Genomic DNA, 20,199 nt, shown 5'->3' on the forward strand with positions numbered 1-20,199 from the left:
GGACACTGAATTTAATATCTCAGAGGCCTGAGCCACTCAAGCTACAGGGGTCTTACTTATGCTAGAGGGACCATGTTGTAACTATAAGAAAGGGTGACAGGTCTTTCTTTTAGCTACCCTGTGGATGTGGCCTTAGGACACCCTGAATAAAGTGGTGATCATGGATTTTAGAAAAATAGAAGGAGAGGGTAGGGTAGGGGCAACTAAAATAATCTGCTCTTTTATTCACAGAAAGACAACCAATTAGACTAAAAAATACCTCTGATTTAAAGAAGTCACAAGTCACGGAGACGAACTTTTCTGAGTATTGTTCACTAAGAGAACTGTGGCAAATACCAACAGGCTAAAAAAAGGAAAATACAATGTCACATGTGTATTATGATTATCAATGATCATAAATGGAAATCAATTGCCTTCTGATTACATAGACACACAGCCAATCAACACTTTCATGCTCCTACCATGTAATAGGTAGGCTCTGAGCCAATCCTTTAGCTCATCCCTACCAAATAATCACCCAAACTAGGCTAAATTACCTCCAATGAGAGAAACTCAGGATTTCTTGAGGAACAAACTCTATTAGAAACTTCTTTGTATTGAGCAGAAATCTGTGTCTATAGAACAGACACAGAAATCTGGGTCTATCTCTTGGCCACACTTCTACCCTTGGGTCAACTAGAAAACTTGTTTTCATCTCTCATATAGCAGCTCTTTATGTATGTTCCACCTGAGTTTTTGTTTCTCAGACAAGACTACTCTCATCTCCTTAAACTTTTCTTTATTTAAAAATAAAATAAGTTTGTTTTCTTATTAGAAATGTAATAAAGTTATTTAGAATATGGATAAATAGAAAATAAAAAGACCTGTAACTACATGAAAGGTACCCGTTTCCTGCAGTGATTTGATTTCTTTTCTTCTAACATTTCTTCCTATGCATACATAATTTTTCTTCTAGAAAAACAGAATTATACTCTTCATAATATTTTATAACTCTCTTTGGCATTTAACAATATATAGTGAAAATCCGTCTATGACACTGAATAGTTTTCTATGATTTTCTTTATAATGGCTAGCTAATATTCCTCTGTGTTATTTAACAAGTTCTCTTTTGTTATAAGCTGGATTGAATCTAAGTTATTTTTTTATTTTTATTTTTTTTTGTGGTACACAGGCCTTTCACTGTTGTGGCCTCTCCCCTTGCAGACCACAGGCTCCGGATGCGCAGGCTCAGTGGCCATGGCTCAAGGGCCTAGCCACTCCGCGGCATGTGGGATCTTCCCGGACCGGGGCACGAACCCATGTCCCCTGCATCGGCAGGCGGACTCTCAATAATTGCACCACCAGGGAAGTCCTGAATCTAATTTTTGATGTTTAAACATTGAAGCTATTTTCATATATCCTTAGGGTAAATTCCTAGAAGAGAAATTTTAGAGTCATAGAGTATGCATTTTTTTCAAGTGTAAACAGAGGGCCAGTGTAGACCAAGAGAAAATTACAACTGCAGGTCCAGTTATGTAAAAGACTTTAAACTCTTTTCTCTAATCCTCTTTCATTCTTCCTGGAATTTGGAAGAGCCACAGTTAAATAAATGATTGCAGGAGGGGGAGAAAGAGTGAAAGGACAGACCTTGACTTCTTCCTCACAGCAGGTTCTAAGCTCTAGGTCAGGCTTGAGCTACAGGGAGGAAAAAGCTTTGAATTGGATATGAGATAGAAGTTTTGATTCAGAATTGACTAAAAGGAATTTTTAATACCTGAAAGTGAATCTTAATAATCTAAGTGAAACTGTTCTTATTACTGAATACAACCAGAAAGCTATGTGATCTGCCCAAGAGGGCATTGAGAAGTGAGAAAGGGAGATTCTACAGAAGATGATGAAGACATTTTCCCAATTATTCCTTAATATTCAATTGACTGGTTATGAAAGACTTTTGAGAGACATAGTTCAGATTCAAAGACACACATGGGTTGAAAATTAAAAGATGGAAAAAAATTTACAATGCAAACAGTAACAAAAAAGAGCTGGGAATGGCTATACAAATATCAGACAAAATTTACTTTAAGACAAAAATTGTTACTAGAGACAAGGAAAAACATTTTATAATGATAAAAGGCTCAATTTATTAGAAAGACACAACAACTATAAATATAATGTCCCTAATAATAGAGCCCCAAGGTACACAGGCAAAACCTGACAGAATTCAAGGAAGACATAGATAATTCAACAATAATAGTTGGAAACCTCATTTTCAATAATGGGTAAAACAAGTATGCAGAACATCAACAAAGAAACAGAAGTCTTGAACAACACTATAAACAAATTAAACCTAATAGACAATTACAGAATGCTTTACCTAACAACAGCAGAATACACATTCTACTCAAGTGTACATGGAAATTTCTCTAGGATATACCTTATGTTAAACCATAAAACAAGCTTCAATACACTTAAAAGAATTGAGATCACACAGAGTACATTCCCCAACCACAATGGGATGAAATTAGACATGAATAACAGAAGGAAATTGGAATTTTCACAAATATCTGGACATTAAATAACACTCTTAAATAACCAATTGGCCAAAGAAGAAATCACAAGGAAAATTAGAAAATATTTGGAGATGAATGGAAACAAAAACAACATGTATAACTTGTAAGATGCAGCTCAATCGTTTCTTAGAAGGAAATCTGTAGATGTAAATGCTTATGTTAAAAGCGAATAAAGATTGTAAATCAATAACCTAAACTTCTACCTTAAAAACTAGAAAAAGAAAAATAAACTAAGCCCAAAGCAAGCAAAAAGAAGGTTACAATAAAGAGTAGACAGGAAACAAATGAACTAGATAACAAAAAAAGAACAGAGAAAAAAATGAAACTGAAAGTTGATTCTTTTTTGAAAAACTTAATAAAATTGGCAAAGCTTTAGATAGACTAAGAAAAAAATGACTCAAACTACTAAAATTGGAATTAAATAGGGTACATCACTTCTAATCTTTCAGAAATAAAAATGGAATACTATGAACAAGTGTATGCTGGAAAATTGGATAACTTAGATGAAATAGACAAATTCCTAGGAAGATATGAACTACCAAAACTTACTCAAGAAGAAATATAAAACCTGAATAGACTTACAACAAGTAAAGAGATTGAATTATTAATCAAATAATCTTCTGACAAAGGAAAGCTCAGGCCCAGATGGCTTCACTGGGGAATTCTACCAAATATTTAAAGAAGAATGAATATCAACCTTTCACAAATTCTTCCAAAATAAAACAGAAGAGGAGGGAAAATTTGCCAATTCATTCTATGAAGCCAATATTAGTCTCATATGAAAATCAGGCAGATAGGACACAGAAAAACTACAGACCAATGTCTCTTATAAATATGAGATTAAAAATCTTTAAAAGAAAAAAACAACCACTGGCGAACTGAATTCAGGACTTCCCTGGTAGCGCAGTGGTTAAGAATCCGGCTGCCAGTGCAGGGGACATGGGCTCGAGCCCTGGTCTGGGAAGATCCCACGTGCTACAGAGCAACTAAGCCCGTGCACCACAACTACTAAGCCTGCACTCTAGAGCCCATGAGCCACAACTACTGAAGCCCACGTGCCTAGAGCCCATGCTTCACAACAAGAGAAGCCACTGCAATGAGAAGCCCGTGCACTGCAACAAAGAGTATCCCCTGCTCGCTGCAGCTAGAAAAAGCCCGCATGCAGCAACAAAGACCCGACACAACCAAAAATAAATAAATAAAGTTTTTAAAAACTCTGAATTCAGAAACATATAAATGGGGTTATACACCACGATCAACTGTGATTAATCCCCAAAGCACAAGTCTGTTTTGATGTAAAAAAATCATTGTTATGTACAATATTAATAGATTAAAGGAGAAAAAGAAAACCAAACGATTATCTCATTAACACAGAAAAGGCATGAGACTAACTCTAACACTGTTTTTTGATAAAAACGTTCAACAAACTAGTAGGACTAGACGGGAACTTTCTCAACTTGATAAAAAAGCAGCTATGAAAAGCCTACAGTTACCATCATATTAAATGATGAAATACTGAATGCTTTCCTCCTAAAATCAGGAATAAGATAAGGATGTCTGCTCTCCCCATCTCTATACAGCATTGTACTGGAAGTTCTAGTCAAGAAAATTAGGTAAGAATTAGAAGTCATTTAGATTGGAAAGGAAGAACTAAAACTATTTGTAGAAGACGATCTTGTATACAGAAAGTCCTAAGGACTCTACCAGAAAACTATTAGAACTCTAAAAATGAGTTCAACGAGGTTACAGGATACAAGATCAAAATACAAAAATCAATTATACTTCTATATATTTGCAATGAACAATCCAAAAATAAAATTGAGAAGACAAATACATTATATCAGCATCAAAGAGGATAAAATACTTAGCTACACAAGAAAGTGAAAGTTTTGGACACTGAAGACTACAAAACATTGTTGAAAGAAATTAAATAAGTCCTAAACAAATGGAAAGACATTCCATATTCATGGGCTGGAAGAATTACTATTTTTTTTTTTTTTTTTTTTTTTTTTTTTCTTTTTGCGGTATGCGGGCCTCTCACTGCTGTGGACTCTCCCGTTGCGGAGCACAGGCTCCGGATGCGCAGGCCCAGCGGCCATGGCTCACGGGCCCAGCCGCTCCGCGGCATATGGGATCCTCCCAGACCGGGGCACGAACCCGCATCCCCTGCATCGGCAGGCGGACTCTCAACCACTGCGCCACCAGGGAGGCCCAAGAATTACTATTTTTAAGATGACAGTACTTACTATATACATTGGTCTACAGATTCAATGAAATCCCTATCAAATTTCCTGCTTTTTAAAGATAGAAACTGACAAGCTGATTCTAAAGTTGGTTTATTATGAAAATGCAAAGAATCCAAAATACCCAAAACAATCTTAAATAGGTAAAAAAAAAATAGGAGGGCTCAGACTTCTCAATTCAAAATTTACTACAAAACTATAATACTGGAGATAGTGTGGTACTGGTATAAGAATAGATATGCAGATCAATGGAATAAAATTGAAGGTACAAAAATAAACCCTTACAGAGAGAGCAGACAGCAGAAGCAAGAAGAACTACAGTCTTGCAGCCTGTGGAACAAAAACCACATTCACAGAAAGATAGACAAGATGAAAAGGCAGAGGACTATGTACCAGATGAAGGAACAAGATAAAACCCCAGAAAAACAACTAAATGAAGTGGAGGTAGGCAACCTTCCAGAAAAAGAATTCAGAATAATGAGAGTGAAGATGATCCAGGACCTCAGAAAAACAATGGAGGCAAAGATTGAGAAGATGCAAGAAATGCTTAACAAAGACCTAGAAGAATTAAAGAACAAACAAACAGAGATGAACAATAAAATAACTGAAATGAAAACTACACTAGAAGGAATCAATAGAAGAATAACTGAGGCAGAAGAACAGAGAAGTGACCTGGAAGACAGAATGGTGGAATTCACTGCTGCGCAACAGACTAAAGAAAAAAGAATGAAAAGAAATGAAGACAGCCTAAGAGACCTCTGGGACAACATTAAGTGCAACAACATTCGCATTATAGGTGTCCCAGAAGGAGAAGAGAGAGAGAAAGGACCTGAGAAAAAATTTGAAGATTGTAGTCGAAAACTTCCCTAACACGGGAAAGGAAATAACCACCCAAGTCCAAGAAGCGCCGAGAGTCCCATACAGGATAAACCCAAGGAGAAACACACCAAGACACATAATAGTCAAATTGGCAAAAATTAAAGACAAAGAAAAATTATTGAAAGCAGCAAGGGAAAAATGACAAATAACATACAAGAGAACTCCCATAAGGATAACAGCTGATTTCTCAGCAGAAACTCTACAAGCCAGAAGGGAGTGGAATGATATACTTAAAGTGATGAAACGGAAGAAGCTACAACCAAAATTACTCTACCCAGCAAGGATCTCATTCAGATTCAATGGAGGAATCAAAAGCTTTACAGACAAGCAAAAGCTAAGAGAATTCAGCACCACCAAACCAGCTCTACAACAAATGCTAAAGGAACTTCTCTAAGTGGGAAACACAAGAGAAGAAAAGGACCTACAAAAACACACCCAAAACAATTAAGAAAATGGTCATAGGAACATACATATCGCTAATTACCTTAAACGTGAATGGATTAAATGCTCTAACCAAAAGACACAGGCTTACTGAATGGATACAAAAACAAGACCCATATATATGCTGTCTACAAGAGACCCACTTCAGACCTAGGGACACATACAGAGTGAAAGTGGGAGGATGGAAAAAGATATTCCATGCAAATGGAAATCAAAAGAAAGCTGGAGTAGCAATACTCATATCACAAAAAATAGACTTTAAAATAAAGAATGTTACAAGAGACAAAGAAGGACACTACATAATGATCAAGGGATCAATCCAAGAAGAAGATATAACAATTATAAATATATATGCACCCAACATAGGAGCACCTCAATACATAAGGCAACTGCCACCAACTCTAAAAGAGGAAATCGAAAGTAACACAATAATAGTGGGTCACTTTAACACCTCACTTACACCAATGGACTGATCATCCAAACAGAAAATTAATAAGGAAACACAAGCTTTAAATGACACAATAGACCAGATAGATTTAATTGATATTTATAGGACATTCCATCCAAAAACAGCAGATTACAGTTTCTTCTCAAGCGCGCATGGAATATTCTCCAGGATAGATCACATCTTGGGTCACAAATGAAGCCTCAGTGAATTTAAGAAAATTGAAATCATACCAAGCATCATTTCTGACCTCAACACTATGAGATTAGAAATGAATTACAGGGAAAAGAACGTAAAAAACACAAACACATGGAGGTTAAACAATACATTACTAAATAACCAAGAGATCACTGAAGAAATCAAAGAGGAAATCAAAAAATACCTAGAGACAAATGACAATGAAAACACAATGATCCAAAACCTATGGGATGCAGCAAAAGCAATTCTAAGAGGGAAGTTTACAGCAATACAATCCTACCACAAGAAACAAGAAAAATCTCAAATAAACAATCTAACCTTACACCTAAAGGAACTAGAGAAAGAAGAACAAACAAAACCCAAAGTTAGCAGAAGGAAAGAAATCGTAAAGATAAGAGCAGAAATAAATGAAATAAAAACAAAGAAAACAATTGCAAAGATCAATAACACTAAAAGCTGGTTCTTTGAGAAGATAAACAAAATTGATAAACCTTTAGCCAGACTCATCAAGAAAAAGAGTGAGAGGACTCAAATCAATAAAATTAAAAATGAAAAAAGAGAAGTTACAACAGACACCGCAGAAATACAAAGCATCCTAAGAGACTACTACAAGCAACTCTATGCCATTAAAATGGACAATCTGGAAGAACTGGACAAATTCTTAGAGAGGTATAACCTTCCAAGACTGAACCAAGAAGAAATAGAAAATATGAACAGACCAATCACAAGTAATGAAATTGAAACTGTGATTAAAAATCTTCCAACAGGGGCTTCCCTGGTGGCGCAGTGGTTGGGAGTCCGCCTGCCGATGCAGGGGACACGGGTTCGTGCCCCGGTCCGGGAAGATCCCACATGCCGCGGAGCGGCTGGGCCCGTGGGCCGTGGCCGCTGAGCCTGAGCGTCTGGAGCCCGTGCTCCGCAACGGGAGAGGCCGCAGCAGTGAGAGACCCGCGTACCGCAAAAAAAAAAAAAAAAAAAAAAAAATCTTCCAACAAACAAAGTCCAGGACCAGATGGCTTCACAGGTGAATTTGTTTTTCCCCACAGGTGAATTTTATCAAACATTTAGAGAAGAGCTAACACCCATCCTACTCAAACTCTTCCAAAAAATTGCAGAGGAAGGAACACTCCCAAATTCATTCTATGAGGCCACCATCACCCTGACACTAATACCAGAGAAAGATACTACAAAAAAAGAAAATTACAGGCCAATATCACTGATGAATATAGATGCAAAAATCCTCAACAAAATACTAGCAAACAGAATCCAACAGCACACTAATAGGATCATACACCATGATCAAGTGGGGCTTATCCCAGGGATGCAAGGATTCTTCAAAATATGCAAATCAATCGATGTGATACACCATATTAACAAACTGAAGGGTAAAAACCATATGATCATCTCAATAGATGCAGAAAAACCTTCTGACAAAATTCAACACCGATTTATGATAAAAACTCTCAAGAAAGTGGGTATAGAGGGAACCTACCTCAACATAATAAAGGCCATATACGACAAACCCACAGGAAACATCATTCTCAATGGTGAAAAACCGAAAGCATTTCCTCTAAAATCAGGAACAAGACAAGGCTGTCCACTCTCACAACTATTATTCAACATAGTTTTGGAAGTTCTAGCCATGGCAATTGAGAAGAAAAAGAAATAAAAGGAATACAAATTGAAAAGAAGAAGTAAAACTGTCACTGTTTGCAGATGACATGATACTGTACATAGAGAATCCTAAGGATGCCACCAGAAAACTACTAGAGCTAATCAATGAATTTGGTAAAGTTGCAGGAAACAAAATTAATGCACAGAAATCTCTTGCATTCCTATACACTAATGATGAAAAATCTGAAAGAAAAATTAAGGAAACACTCCCATTTACCATTGCAACAAAAAGAATAAAATGCCTAGGAATAAACCAACCTTGGGAGACAAAAGACAAAAGTTTCCTACCTAGGCAGAAAACTATGTCTACTGATGAAAGAAATTAAAGATGATACCAACAGATGGAGAGATACACCATGTTCTTGGATTAGAAGAATCAATATTGTGAAAATGACTATACTACCCAAAGCAATCTACAGATTCAATGCAATCCCTATCAAATTACCAATGGCATTTTTTACAGAACTGAACAAAAAATCTTAAAATTTGTATGGAGACACAAAAGATCCCGAATAGCTAAAGTAGTCTTGAGCGAAAAAAGTGGAGCTGGAGGAATCAGGCTCCCTGACTTCAGACTATACTACAAAGCTACAGTAATCAAGACAATATGGTACTGGCACAAAAACAGACACATAGATCAATGGAACAAGATAGAAAGCCCAGAGATAAACCCAGGCACCTATGGTCAACTAATCTATGACAAAGGAGACAAGGATATACAATGGAGAAAAGACAGTCTTTTCAATGAGTGGTGCTGGGAAAACTGGACAGCTACATGTAAAAGAATGAAATTAGAACACTCCCTAACACCATACACAAAAATAAACTCAAAATGGATTCAAGACGTAAATGTAAGACCGGACACTATAAAACTCTTAGAGGAAAACATAGGAAGAACACACTTTGACATAAATCACAGCAAGGTCTTTTTTGATCCACATCCTAGAGTAATGGAAATAAAAACAAAAATAAACAAATGGGACCTAATGAAACTTAAAAGCTTTTGCACAGCAAAGGAAACCATAAACAAGATGAAAAGACAACCCTCAGAATGGGAGAAAATATTTGCAAATGAATCAACGGACAAAGGATTAATCTCCAAAATACATAAACAGCTCCTGCAGCTCAATATTAAAAAAACAAACAACCCAATTCAAAAATGGGCAGAGGGCCTAAAAAGACATCTCTCCAAAGAAGACATACAGATGGCCAAGAAGCACATGAAAAGCTGATCAACATCACTAATTATTAGAGAAATGCAAATCAAAACTACAGTGAGGTATCACCTCACACCAGTTAGAATGGGCATCATCAGAAAATGCACAAACAACAAATGCTGGAGAGGGTGTGGAGAAAAGGGAACCCTCTTGCCCTGTTGGTGGGAATGTAAACTGATACAGCCACTATGGAGAACAGTATGGAGGTTCCTTAAAAAAATGAAAATAGAATTACCATATGACCCAGCAATCCCACTACTGGACATATACCCAGAGAAAACCATAATTCAAAAAGACAAGTGCACCCCAATGTTCACTGCAGCACTATTTACAATAGCTAGGTCATGGAAGTAACCTAAATGCCCATCGACAGACGAATGGATAAAGAAGATGTGGTACATATACACAATGGAATATTACTCAGCTATAAAAAGGAACGAAATTGGGTCTTTTGTTGAGACATGGATGGATCTAGAGACTGTCATACAGAGTGAAGTAAAAGAAAAACAGAAAGAGAAAACCAAATATCGTATATTAATGCATATATATGGAGTTAGAAAAATGGTACAGATGAACTGGTTTGCAGGGCAGAAATTGAGACACAGATGTAGAAAACAAACGTATGGACACCAAGGGGGGAATGTGGCAGGGTGTGTGGTAGTGGTGTGATGAATTGGGAGATTGGGATTGACATGTATACACTGATGTGTATAAAATTGATGACTAATAACAACCTGCTGTATAAAAAAATAAATAAAATACAATTCAAAAATTCAAAAAAAAGGGCTTCCCTGGTGGCGCAGTGGTTGAGAGTCCACCTGCCGATGCAGGGCACACGGGTTCGTGCCCTGGTCCAGGAAGATCCCACATGCTGCAGAGCGGCTAGGCCCGTGAGACATGGCCACTGAGTCTGCATGTCCAGAGCCTGTGCTCCGCAACGGGAGAGGCCACAACAGTGAGAGGCCCGCATACCGAAAAAAAAAAAAAAACTCTTACATTTATAGTCAGTTGATCTTCAAAAAGTATGTCAATACAATTAAATGGGGAAAATAATAGCCTTTTCAACCAATGGTGCTGGGACAACTGGAGATCCACAAGCAGAAGAATGAAATTGAACCTCCTACCTCATATCATATACAAAAATTAACTCAAAAGTGGGTCAGAGGGGACTTCCCTGGCTGTCCAGTGGATAAGACTCTGTGCTTCCAATGCAGGGACAGGGGTTTGATCCCTGGTCGGGGAACTAAGATCCCACATGCAACTAAAATCCCACATGCCATGCAGCGTGGCCAAAAAAAAAAAAAGGGTCAGAGACCTAAAGCTAAAACTATAAAACTCTTAGAGGAATACAGAGGAGTAAATCTTAGTGATCTTGGATTAGGTAATGGATTCTTAGATATGACACAAAAAGCACATTCAACAAAAGAAAAAATATAAGGAAGATTTCATTAAAATTAAAAATTTCTGTACTTCAAAGAATATCATCAAGAAAATGAGTAGACAAATCAGAGAATGGGAGAAAATATTTGAAAATCATATATCTGACAAGGGGATTATATCCAGAATATGTAAAGAATTCTTATAATTCAACAATAAAAAGATAAATAATCTGTTTTAAATGACAAAGGATTTGAATAGACATTCCTCCAAAGAATACATACAAATGGCCAAAAAGCACATTAAAAGATATTCAATCATTAGCCATTAGGAAAATTCAAATATAACCAAAATGAGAGACTACTTCATATTCAGTAATATAGCTATAATAAAAAGGACAGATCATAATAATAAGCATTGGCAAAAACATGAAGAAATTGAAACCCTCACACATTGCTGATGGGATTATGAAACTGGTGCCATCACTTTGGAAAACAGTTTGCAGTTAGTTGAAAGGTTAAACATAGAATTCTCATATGACCCAGCAGTCCCACTCTAAGGTATGTACTCAAAAGAAATGAAAACATATGTATACATAAAAACTTATACACAGGGAATTCCCTGGCCATCCAGTGGTTAGGACTTGGTGCTTTCACTGCCATGGGCCTAGGTTCAACCCTTGGTTGGGGAACTAAGATCCCGCAAGCCAAAAGAAAAAAACTTATACACAAATGTTCATAGTAGTACTATTCGTAACATCTCAAATGAGGAAACAACTCAAATATCAATCAGCTGTTGAATGGATTAACAATACATGGCATATCCATGCAATGAAATATTATTTGGCCATTAAAAGAAATGAAGCACTGATACATCAATGCTGAACAAGGATAACCCTTAAAAACATTTTGCTAAGTGAGAGAAGCCAGACACAAAAGGCCACATACAGTGTGATTCCATTATATAAAATGTTCAAAAAATGTAGTCATAGAGTCAGTAAGTAGATTAGTGGCTTCCAGGAGCATGGGTGAGAGGGCAAGGGGAATGACTGCTAATGGATGTGGAGTTTCTTTTTGGGCTGATGAAAATATTCTAAAATTAGATAGTGGTGATGACACCACAACTCTATGAATAGACTAAAAAATAACGACTTGTACACCTTAAAAGGGTGAATTTTATGGTGTGTGAATTATATCTTAATAAAATTTTATTATAACTAAGTGAATAAGGGGGGGAAAAAGCTTGCATTTTTCCTAATTGTGCTACAATACATTTTGCCAATTGACATTCCTACTAGGTGTGCTTCAGATAGTTTCAGGGCACCCTCCCCATCTTGGCTGCATTCTTTGAAAGAAGCCCTGTTTCACTTTGTCCTTCTTAAAGAGAGGTCCAAGGAATGGAACACCATGCTGTATTCCAAATGTAACTAGGTCTGTTTGGATAAAAGCAGGACTACCACCAACCACTGAGAAGATTTGCCTATATTTTTATAGCCTCCTATGATCATTTTTTGCAAAGGCATCACATTGCTGATGAAAACTGCATTTACAATAAAATATTATTGTATCTGGGCCATCTCTGCCTAGTCAGTTGCTCCTTAAGGGGAAGAAAAATATCTCATACATTACAACACTTCATGTATAATTTATGCTCAATAAATATATATAGATGATCTGTGAGCACAAAGCTTAAATTATGAAGACATTCAACAATACTCACCACAGAGTTAGGGGGCTGAAGTGCACAGCTGCTAGCCTGGGACTTGGTACATGACTCTTTGATTAAATATTCTACAAAGTAGGCGGGGCCAAACACCCACTGGTAGGAGACAAGAGGTGAGAAATAAAAATCAAACCTTCTCAAGTGGAGAAATGACTCAGGTTTGGCAACATTATATTTACAGAAACCATACATTCCCAGAGTCATTGTCAACACAGGTCTCTTTTTGTCCCTGTAATCCCCACCATGATCAAACCATGTATTATGATTTTGTTGTTTGGAAAACATAATCACCATACTTTTCTTCCCTTCTTAAGGATTTAAATGGGCTCTAAAAACCTTCCCCTGGGTGAGCTTATTTTTCCTCATGTAAATTTGTTTTTAAATTAGCTTTTCTCCATATGATACATATCAACATAATTCAGGTACAAATGAACATTTCCCCTAACCCATAAAACTCAACATCCACTCCTGTACTTAAAACACAGAATAGAAGTTGACTGGCTAAGTGGTCCAAGGTCAACCAGATACGGGAATGTGGTAGTAAATAGTGAACTTAAGTAGAATAACCCAGGGAGACTGTGAGTCCATTTCCCTTCTTGCCTTCAGGGCAATGAAGTAAAATCATATCACACAACTCTAATGGAAATCCCATGGAATGACTCAGAAACTAAAACATGATTGAATGTGCATCAGGGTTACCAAAGGTAGGGAATGAAGCAAAGGCTCTTAGGGTTCTAATCAAAAAGGGGGCTTCGATAGCAATAGCAACAGTTATGAGACATATTGTTGTAACTGGCCTTTCAGCCTCACCTGACTAGAAGTCTTGGTGATTTTGACGAGATCATACTGCTTCGAGGGGCTCTTATTGTTGTATCTTGCAAGAGACTCAGTAGCAGTTTCCAGGAACCTGGGGTCTGACAAATCATAGGGGCTGGAGCTGGGGCAGTCAGGGCACATCATGCTAATCTCCCTTCGAGAAACTGTTGATGCCAAAGGGAGCAAGTTTAAAAATAAAACTCCTTAATGATACATAATCCTATAAATCATATGATCACAACAGAAGCAGAGATTGAAAGAAAAAAAGACAATGCTCAGCTTTGTCAAGGATGGAGTGGAAAAGCATTATTTAGAAAGAAAGTTAGCTTTCTGCAGAGTTTTCTGCAATGAGTGTGTATTACTTTCATAATTTAAAAGGAAACAAAGCAATATTTTTTCACCTTACACAAATTTTTTTACCCTAGGAATTTAGTTAAAAAACACATAATATAGTACAGTTGACCCTTGAACAACACGGCGGTTAGGGGTGCTGACCCTCCACACAGCCAAAAATCCCAGTTTAACTTTACATTCAGCCCTCCGTATCCACAGTTCTGCATCCACAGATTCAACCAACTGCATATAGTGTAATATTACAGTATGTATTTAGTGAAAACAAAATCCATGTATGAGTGGACCATGATAGTTAGTTCAAACCCATGTTGTTCAAGGGTCAACTGTATATTGGTATAAAAACATTTTCTTAATTAGTTCAATATCTTCCACCATTATTGCCTCTGTAAAGCAGACTGAGTTGGGATTTCATTACCGTCATGTTTTATTTACCTTTTAGTTGCCAACACCTAACATAATGTCTAATGCATGGTTGGTGCTTAGTAAATACCTGCTGAATGAATGAGTTAGTGAATGACACACAGAAGGTGGAAGCACACCCTCTTTGGTTAGAAAATGCAAGTGACCTGGAAAATAAAAGTTGATCAAATCACTGTATGACTGGATAAGATAATCAGACTAATGGTACAGCTAGAATGTCTGATTGGGAGGAGCTGGGGGTGGCAAAACTTGTATAAAAGTCAGGCTAGGAAACTTGTCTAGAAGTTGTTTTGACAAAGCAAGCACATTGCTTTGATCAACTGTGTGTTTATCTGGATGTATTCGGGCATTTTGTGGGGAAGTTACACCCACAGCTGTCACTCCCGGCGCCATCCCCACATGTCATTCCCTGACCTCCCATACCTCAGGTACCTAGGACTTCATTTAAGACCTGATCCGTTTTATTGGTTGTTGTCCTCTAATTTAGGTGAGTCTCATCTTCACAACCAGGAAGGTTTAGATCTGTTGCCCTGTCTCTCAAAGGAACCAACGGCATTATTATCACCTAGAGCTTGTTAGAAATGCAGAACCTCAGGCCCTGCCCCAGACCTATGGAATCAGAATCTGCACTTGAACAAGATCTCCCAGGGGAGTCACACACACATAATAGTTTGATGGGTAGCCATATCCTATTTTCCCATGCCATGGATGCTTGCTTTTCAAAGAGAGACCCAGAATGAATGTATGTATTTATTAATTTATTCAATGATATTACAGACTCCTTACACTTGATAGGAACTGGGGGAGAGTTGAAGCAGAGAGGAAGAAGGGATAAAACGTTCTACACAATATAAGACAGAAGACCCCAAATCAAGGCAGTGCATGGTCTGTACTCCATGAATGGTTAGGTTAAAGTTGTATAGGGTTGTAGAATAGGAAAGCACCACTTCTTGTTTGTTTTTTGAGGGGAGGGGGAGTTTCTTGAATAGAGAATGTGGTGGAGGAAGCAGCATTGACAATGATCTTTAAAGAATACTTATGAGTTCCAAGGGCAGAGGTTATCAGTGGAGGGTATCCTCAGCAGAGGGAGAAGAACAAACAAGATGCAGAGATTGGAAAGTGTGATGTGTATTCAGAAGATAGTGAGCGATCCAGTTGAATGGAGGGCAGAGTTGGTATAGTCAAGGAAGTAAGGCAGAAATAGTTAGAAAGGAAGCCTGGGGACCAGTCAAAGAGATTATGCCATTTAAGTCAGACTGAAAATTTAGGATTTGCTGTAGGACACAATACAGAGCTATTGCAGGTTATTTAGGAAGATTAATTGTGGGAAGAGGAGCAGTGCAAGTGTTGGATATATGAAGAACTTGGCTTTGGAATGAATAGGAAGTAAGGATGGGAGAAACCCTATACACTATAGCATAGTGTAGTTAAATGCTCTTTTTCCATCTATTATTAAAATGCACAAAATCAAAGTGATCTCTTACCTGGGCGAAGAGTACAATTATAAGCAGGTAAATAGAAAATTCTTCTTGCCTTATTAATGTAAAATATTGCTTTGCATTGACCATAAACCTGGAACCAACAAATACATTTTATGACGCAGTGGAATGAGCTAAGACTTTTAAATACCCCCAGAGTGAAATTGGACATTTCTTTTTTTTTTTTTTTGCGGTACACGGGTCTCTCACTGCTGTGGCCTCTCCCGTTGTGGAGCACAGGCTCCGGACGCACAGGCTCAGTGGCCATGGCTCACGGGCCCAGCCGCTCTGCGGCATGTGGGATCCTCCCAGACCGGGGCATGAACCCCCGTCCCCTGCATCGGCAGGCGGACTCTCAACCACTGCGCCACCAGGGAAGCCCTGGACATTTCATTTTTAAAGAACAAGAAACTTAAGGTCAATTTTAGTAGTTTTGGGTGGGGAAACTGCCAGCTGATCATTAAACAGTTTAACCTTCTCCTGAGACACAGCTTGACTTCTTCCCAGCCTCCTTCCTGCTTAGATGAGACTGTGTGAAACTGAGTTCTCACCACAGCGAGGTGAGAAGAAGTGATGTGTAACCACTTCCAGGTCTAGCCCATAAAGCTCTCCCATGTGCTATCTGTCCTCCATGCTCTTTCCCTTTCCATAGCTTGATGCAGATGAGCATGGTGACCACAGAAGCCACGAGCTGAAGGCAGCAGAGTCTAGAGCCACAACATGGAAGGTACCTGGGTCTCCAAATCACTCCTGGAGGAAAGCCCCTTCCTGATCAAGAATTTCTATTTTGAACTTTATGTGAATGGGAATCAACTTCTATCATTTTGCCATCAGTATACGCTTTTTAGTGTATGTGTTATAGCAGCTAGTGTCACCTTAACAAATGTAATTCACAATACGGTAAATAGACTATTTGCTTTTCAAAACCAGGTAGGTGCAGTTTGACAAATTTGGTTAAATGATTAGAAAAAGATATCTTGGTCAAATAGTTCACTTCTAAACACCTGTATCACACTCCTGTACTCATAAAATTTCATATAAATTAATGAAAATAACCTCAGGATAATTGAGAACCAAATGAAAACTGACTATGTTATTTTCAAGCCTCTTCTATGGTCATCTTTAATAGGATCAATTCTGACTCCCTTTAGGTTCTATGATTCCAGGAAATCCTTCCATGGAACCTCTGAGAGCTCCCATACCATAGCCTTCCCTGTCCCCAGCCTCAAATCTCATATCAGTGTTCAGTGAAACAAACTAAAGCAAAATAAAACAAATTTAAAAGTTCCCCCTCCATTACTTCTACAGTTTTCCTTAGACACACTTCCAGAGCACTACACCTCAGATCTTTTTTTCTCAATTTAAACACTAGCTCAGAGCCTATAGAAAGGTCTTGGAGGTAGGAAATAATTTGGGGGCAACTTTTCAATTCTGGTGTCATGACCCCAGTGGGAGCCTCAGACACCCCTCTGATTAAACTCTATTTTGTCTGTAGAATTGGAATAACCACATAGGCACCCCGCCAAAGAGATTTTAAAGAGGGACATTTAAAGATGGTACACATTGAACCATCTTCATCCTGTAGACAGAGAACACCTAGTTTTCCCCCCTCAAGCTCCTGGACACAAGTACTTACCGATTCATGTAAGACCCTCACCCCACAATCCTTCCACGACCTCCTGCTGAGCACATGGCAGCCAGTCTCTAACACGTCCAGCGTGAAATAGAACAGAGACCCCAGACCAGCCTGTGGGAAAGGGAGGAGAAATGCACAACCCACATGAAGCAGAAACCCCTAAAGACCAGCAAAAAAGGTCCCTGCTTTATGGCCAAACCAAAGGCTATGACGTTTGTGACGATTTCTTATAAACGGCGGGACTCACGTTTCTGAGCAGATACCGTTAGCACTTGTCTCTAATAACAATAAGAGCCTGTAGCGCCCTGGCAGAGGAGAGCAACATGTACTCAGCAGGGTTTCTGATTTGGAAAACACCTGCCAACAGGTGTCTCTTGGTTCCCGTCCCCTGGCCAGCCTCCCCAAACTGTGCAAACACCTGCCCCAGAGGGTACTGCCACTTACCTCTTGTCTGTGTTCACGGGCATTGCTCACTCGGTTGAGGCTCAGCACGTAGCCGTCCTTTCGGTCCCTGTTGATGTCCTGCAGGATGAAGTTCGCGATATCCAGCACATATGAGCTGTCGCAGGCAAGGGAGAGGAGAGGCGAGGGGCTGGGGTCTGGCTGGGGTGGAGGTGCAGCCCCGCAGCACGCGGCCAGGGTGCAGAGCGCCAGGGGTAGAAACAGACTCATCCTGTGGGGAGCAAGGCCCAGGAGGGGTCAGTATGCAGAGCTGCAGGCACCGGGCTGTTTATAGGGCTCTGAGGCCAACTTGAGCAGCTTTGTGATTGCAAGCTAAACCAGTGATCTGGATTTGAAACACAATGTCCTATTTTATCTCTTTGAATTCTAAATGTGGATTTCCCTGAGTCAGTACTTTGGATGGGATTTGCCACTATCTGTAACCTTAGACCCCTGAGTAATCTCACATTCATGTGTACATGTAAACAGATTTAAGTTTAAGTTTCCTAACCTGTTTCCCAAGAAATCAAAATAAACCCTTGGGTCAAGGCTCCCAGGAAGTCATGATTGAGTTCTGGTTTGTGTCCAGGGCTCCAGCTGAGTCAGAATATGCAGACTATCACGTTCTCTCATCGCCCCTAGCACTTTGCCTCTAGCTGATGACCTGGCCACACTGATCTTTATCTCCGTCTTGGAGCCCAGAATCACTGTACTAATGGTGCTCAGTGACTTCATGCTCCACCTCCCAGGATCACCATTCTTGTTATATCTGAAAAAGGGCTTTAACCCCATATCATCTACATAAAGGCCCCATGAGATTCCTAAAGCACTTTGGGATCTGGCTAGAAACAGTTTTGTTTAGCATACATACAGATGGCCAATAGGCACATGAAAAAATGCTCAACATTGCTAATTATTAGAGAAATGCAAATCAAAACTACAATGAGGGGGCTTCCCTGGTGGCGCAGTGGTTGAGAGTCCACCTGCCGATGCAGGGGACGCGGGTCGTGCCCCGGTCCGGGAAGATCCCACATACCGCAGAGTGGCTGGGCCCGTGAGCCATGGCCGCTGAGCCTGCACATCCAAAGCCTGTGCTCCACAACGGGAGAGGCCACAACAGTGAGAGGCCCGCATACCGTAAAAAAAAAAAAAAAAAAAAAAAAAAAAAACCTACAATGAGGTATCACGTCACACCAGTTAGAATAGCCATCATTAAAAAGTCTACAAATAGGGCTTCCCTGGTGGGGCAGTTGGTTGAGAGTCCGCCTTGGTTGAGAGTCCGCCTGCCGATGCAGGGGACACGGGTTCGTGCCCAGGTCCGGGAAGATCCCACATGCCGTGGAGCGGCTGGGCCCGTGAGCCATGGCCGCTGAGCCTGCGCGTCCGGAGCCTGTGCTCCGCAACGGGAGAGGCCACAACAGTGAGAGGTCCGTGTACGGCAAAAAAAAAAAAAAAAAAGTCTACAAATAATAAATGCTGGAGAGGGTGTGGAGAAAAGGGAACCCTCCTGCACTGTTGGTGGGAATGTAAATTGGGGCAGCCACTATGGAGAACAGTATGGAGGTTCCTTAACATACTAAAAATAGAGTTGTCATATGATCCAGCCATCCCACTCCTGGGCATATATCCAGAAGAAACTTTTAATTCAAAAAGATACATGCACCCCAATGTCCTTAACAGCACTATTTACAATAGCCAAGTCATGGAAGCAATCTAAGTGTCCACTGACAGATGAATGGATAAAGAAGATGTGATATATGTATATATATATATATACATGTATCTCATGGAATGTTACTCAGCCATAAAAAAGAATGAAATAATGCCATTTGCGGCAACATGGATAGACCTAAAGATTATCATACTAAGTGAAGTAGGACAAAGACAAATATCATATGATATTGCTTATATGTGAAATCTAAAATATGACACAAGTGAACTTATTTACAAAACAGAAACAGACTCACAGACATAGAAAACAAGCTTATGGTTAACAAAGGGGAAAGGGGTGAGGGAGGGATAAATTAGGAGTCTTGGATTAGCAGATACAAACTACTATATATAAAATAGATAAACAACAGGGTCCTACTGTATAGCACAGGGAACTATATTCAGTATCCTGTAATAAACCATAATGGAAAAGAATATGAAAAATAATATGCATACATATGTATAACTGAATCACTTGGCTGTACATCCAGAAACCAACACAACTAATATAGTTTTAAATCAACTATATTTCAATAAAAAATAAATTTTTAAAACTTTTAAAAAAAGTGTTCTATTTAGCCTCGTTTAGTTTTTTTAAA

At 38.9% G+C, this 20,199-nt stretch overlaps 1 protein-coding gene across 3 annotated transcripts in view; it reads right to left on the bottom strand.

The window, feature by feature from the left end:
- Positions 1 to 18,223, bottom strand: part of FETUB (fetuin B) — a 25,493-nt gene extending 7,270 nt beyond the window's left edge. For all 3 annotated transcript variants that reach the window (XM_082624721.1, XM_082624719.1, XM_082624720.1), the window contains exons 1-6: positions 17,894 to 18,223; positions 17,450 to 17,560; positions 15,820 to 15,907; positions 13,556 to 13,725; positions 12,743 to 12,841; positions 260 to 343 (exon numbers count right to left, since the gene is read on the bottom strand). In XM_082624721.1, the coding sequence (XP_082480847.1) occupies positions 260 to 343; positions 12,743 to 12,841; positions 13,556 to 13,725; positions 15,820 to 15,907; positions 17,450 to 17,560; positions 17,894 to 18,121 (780 nt within the window). In that variant the 5' untranslated portion in view covers positions 18,122 to 18,223. The remainder of the gene's footprint in view (positions 1 to 259; positions 344 to 12,742; positions 12,842 to 13,555; positions 13,726 to 15,819; positions 15,908 to 17,449; positions 17,561 to 17,893) is intronic.
- Between the last annotated feature and the right edge of the window lie 1,976 nt (positions 18,224 to 20,199).

This window comes from Mesoplodon mirus (genome assembly GCF_964341445.2).
Source record: "Mesoplodon mirus genome assembly, chromosome: 6".
Classification (NCBI taxonomy): domain Eukaryota; kingdom Metazoa; phylum Chordata; class Mammalia; order Artiodactyla; family Ziphiidae; genus Mesoplodon; species Mesoplodon mirus.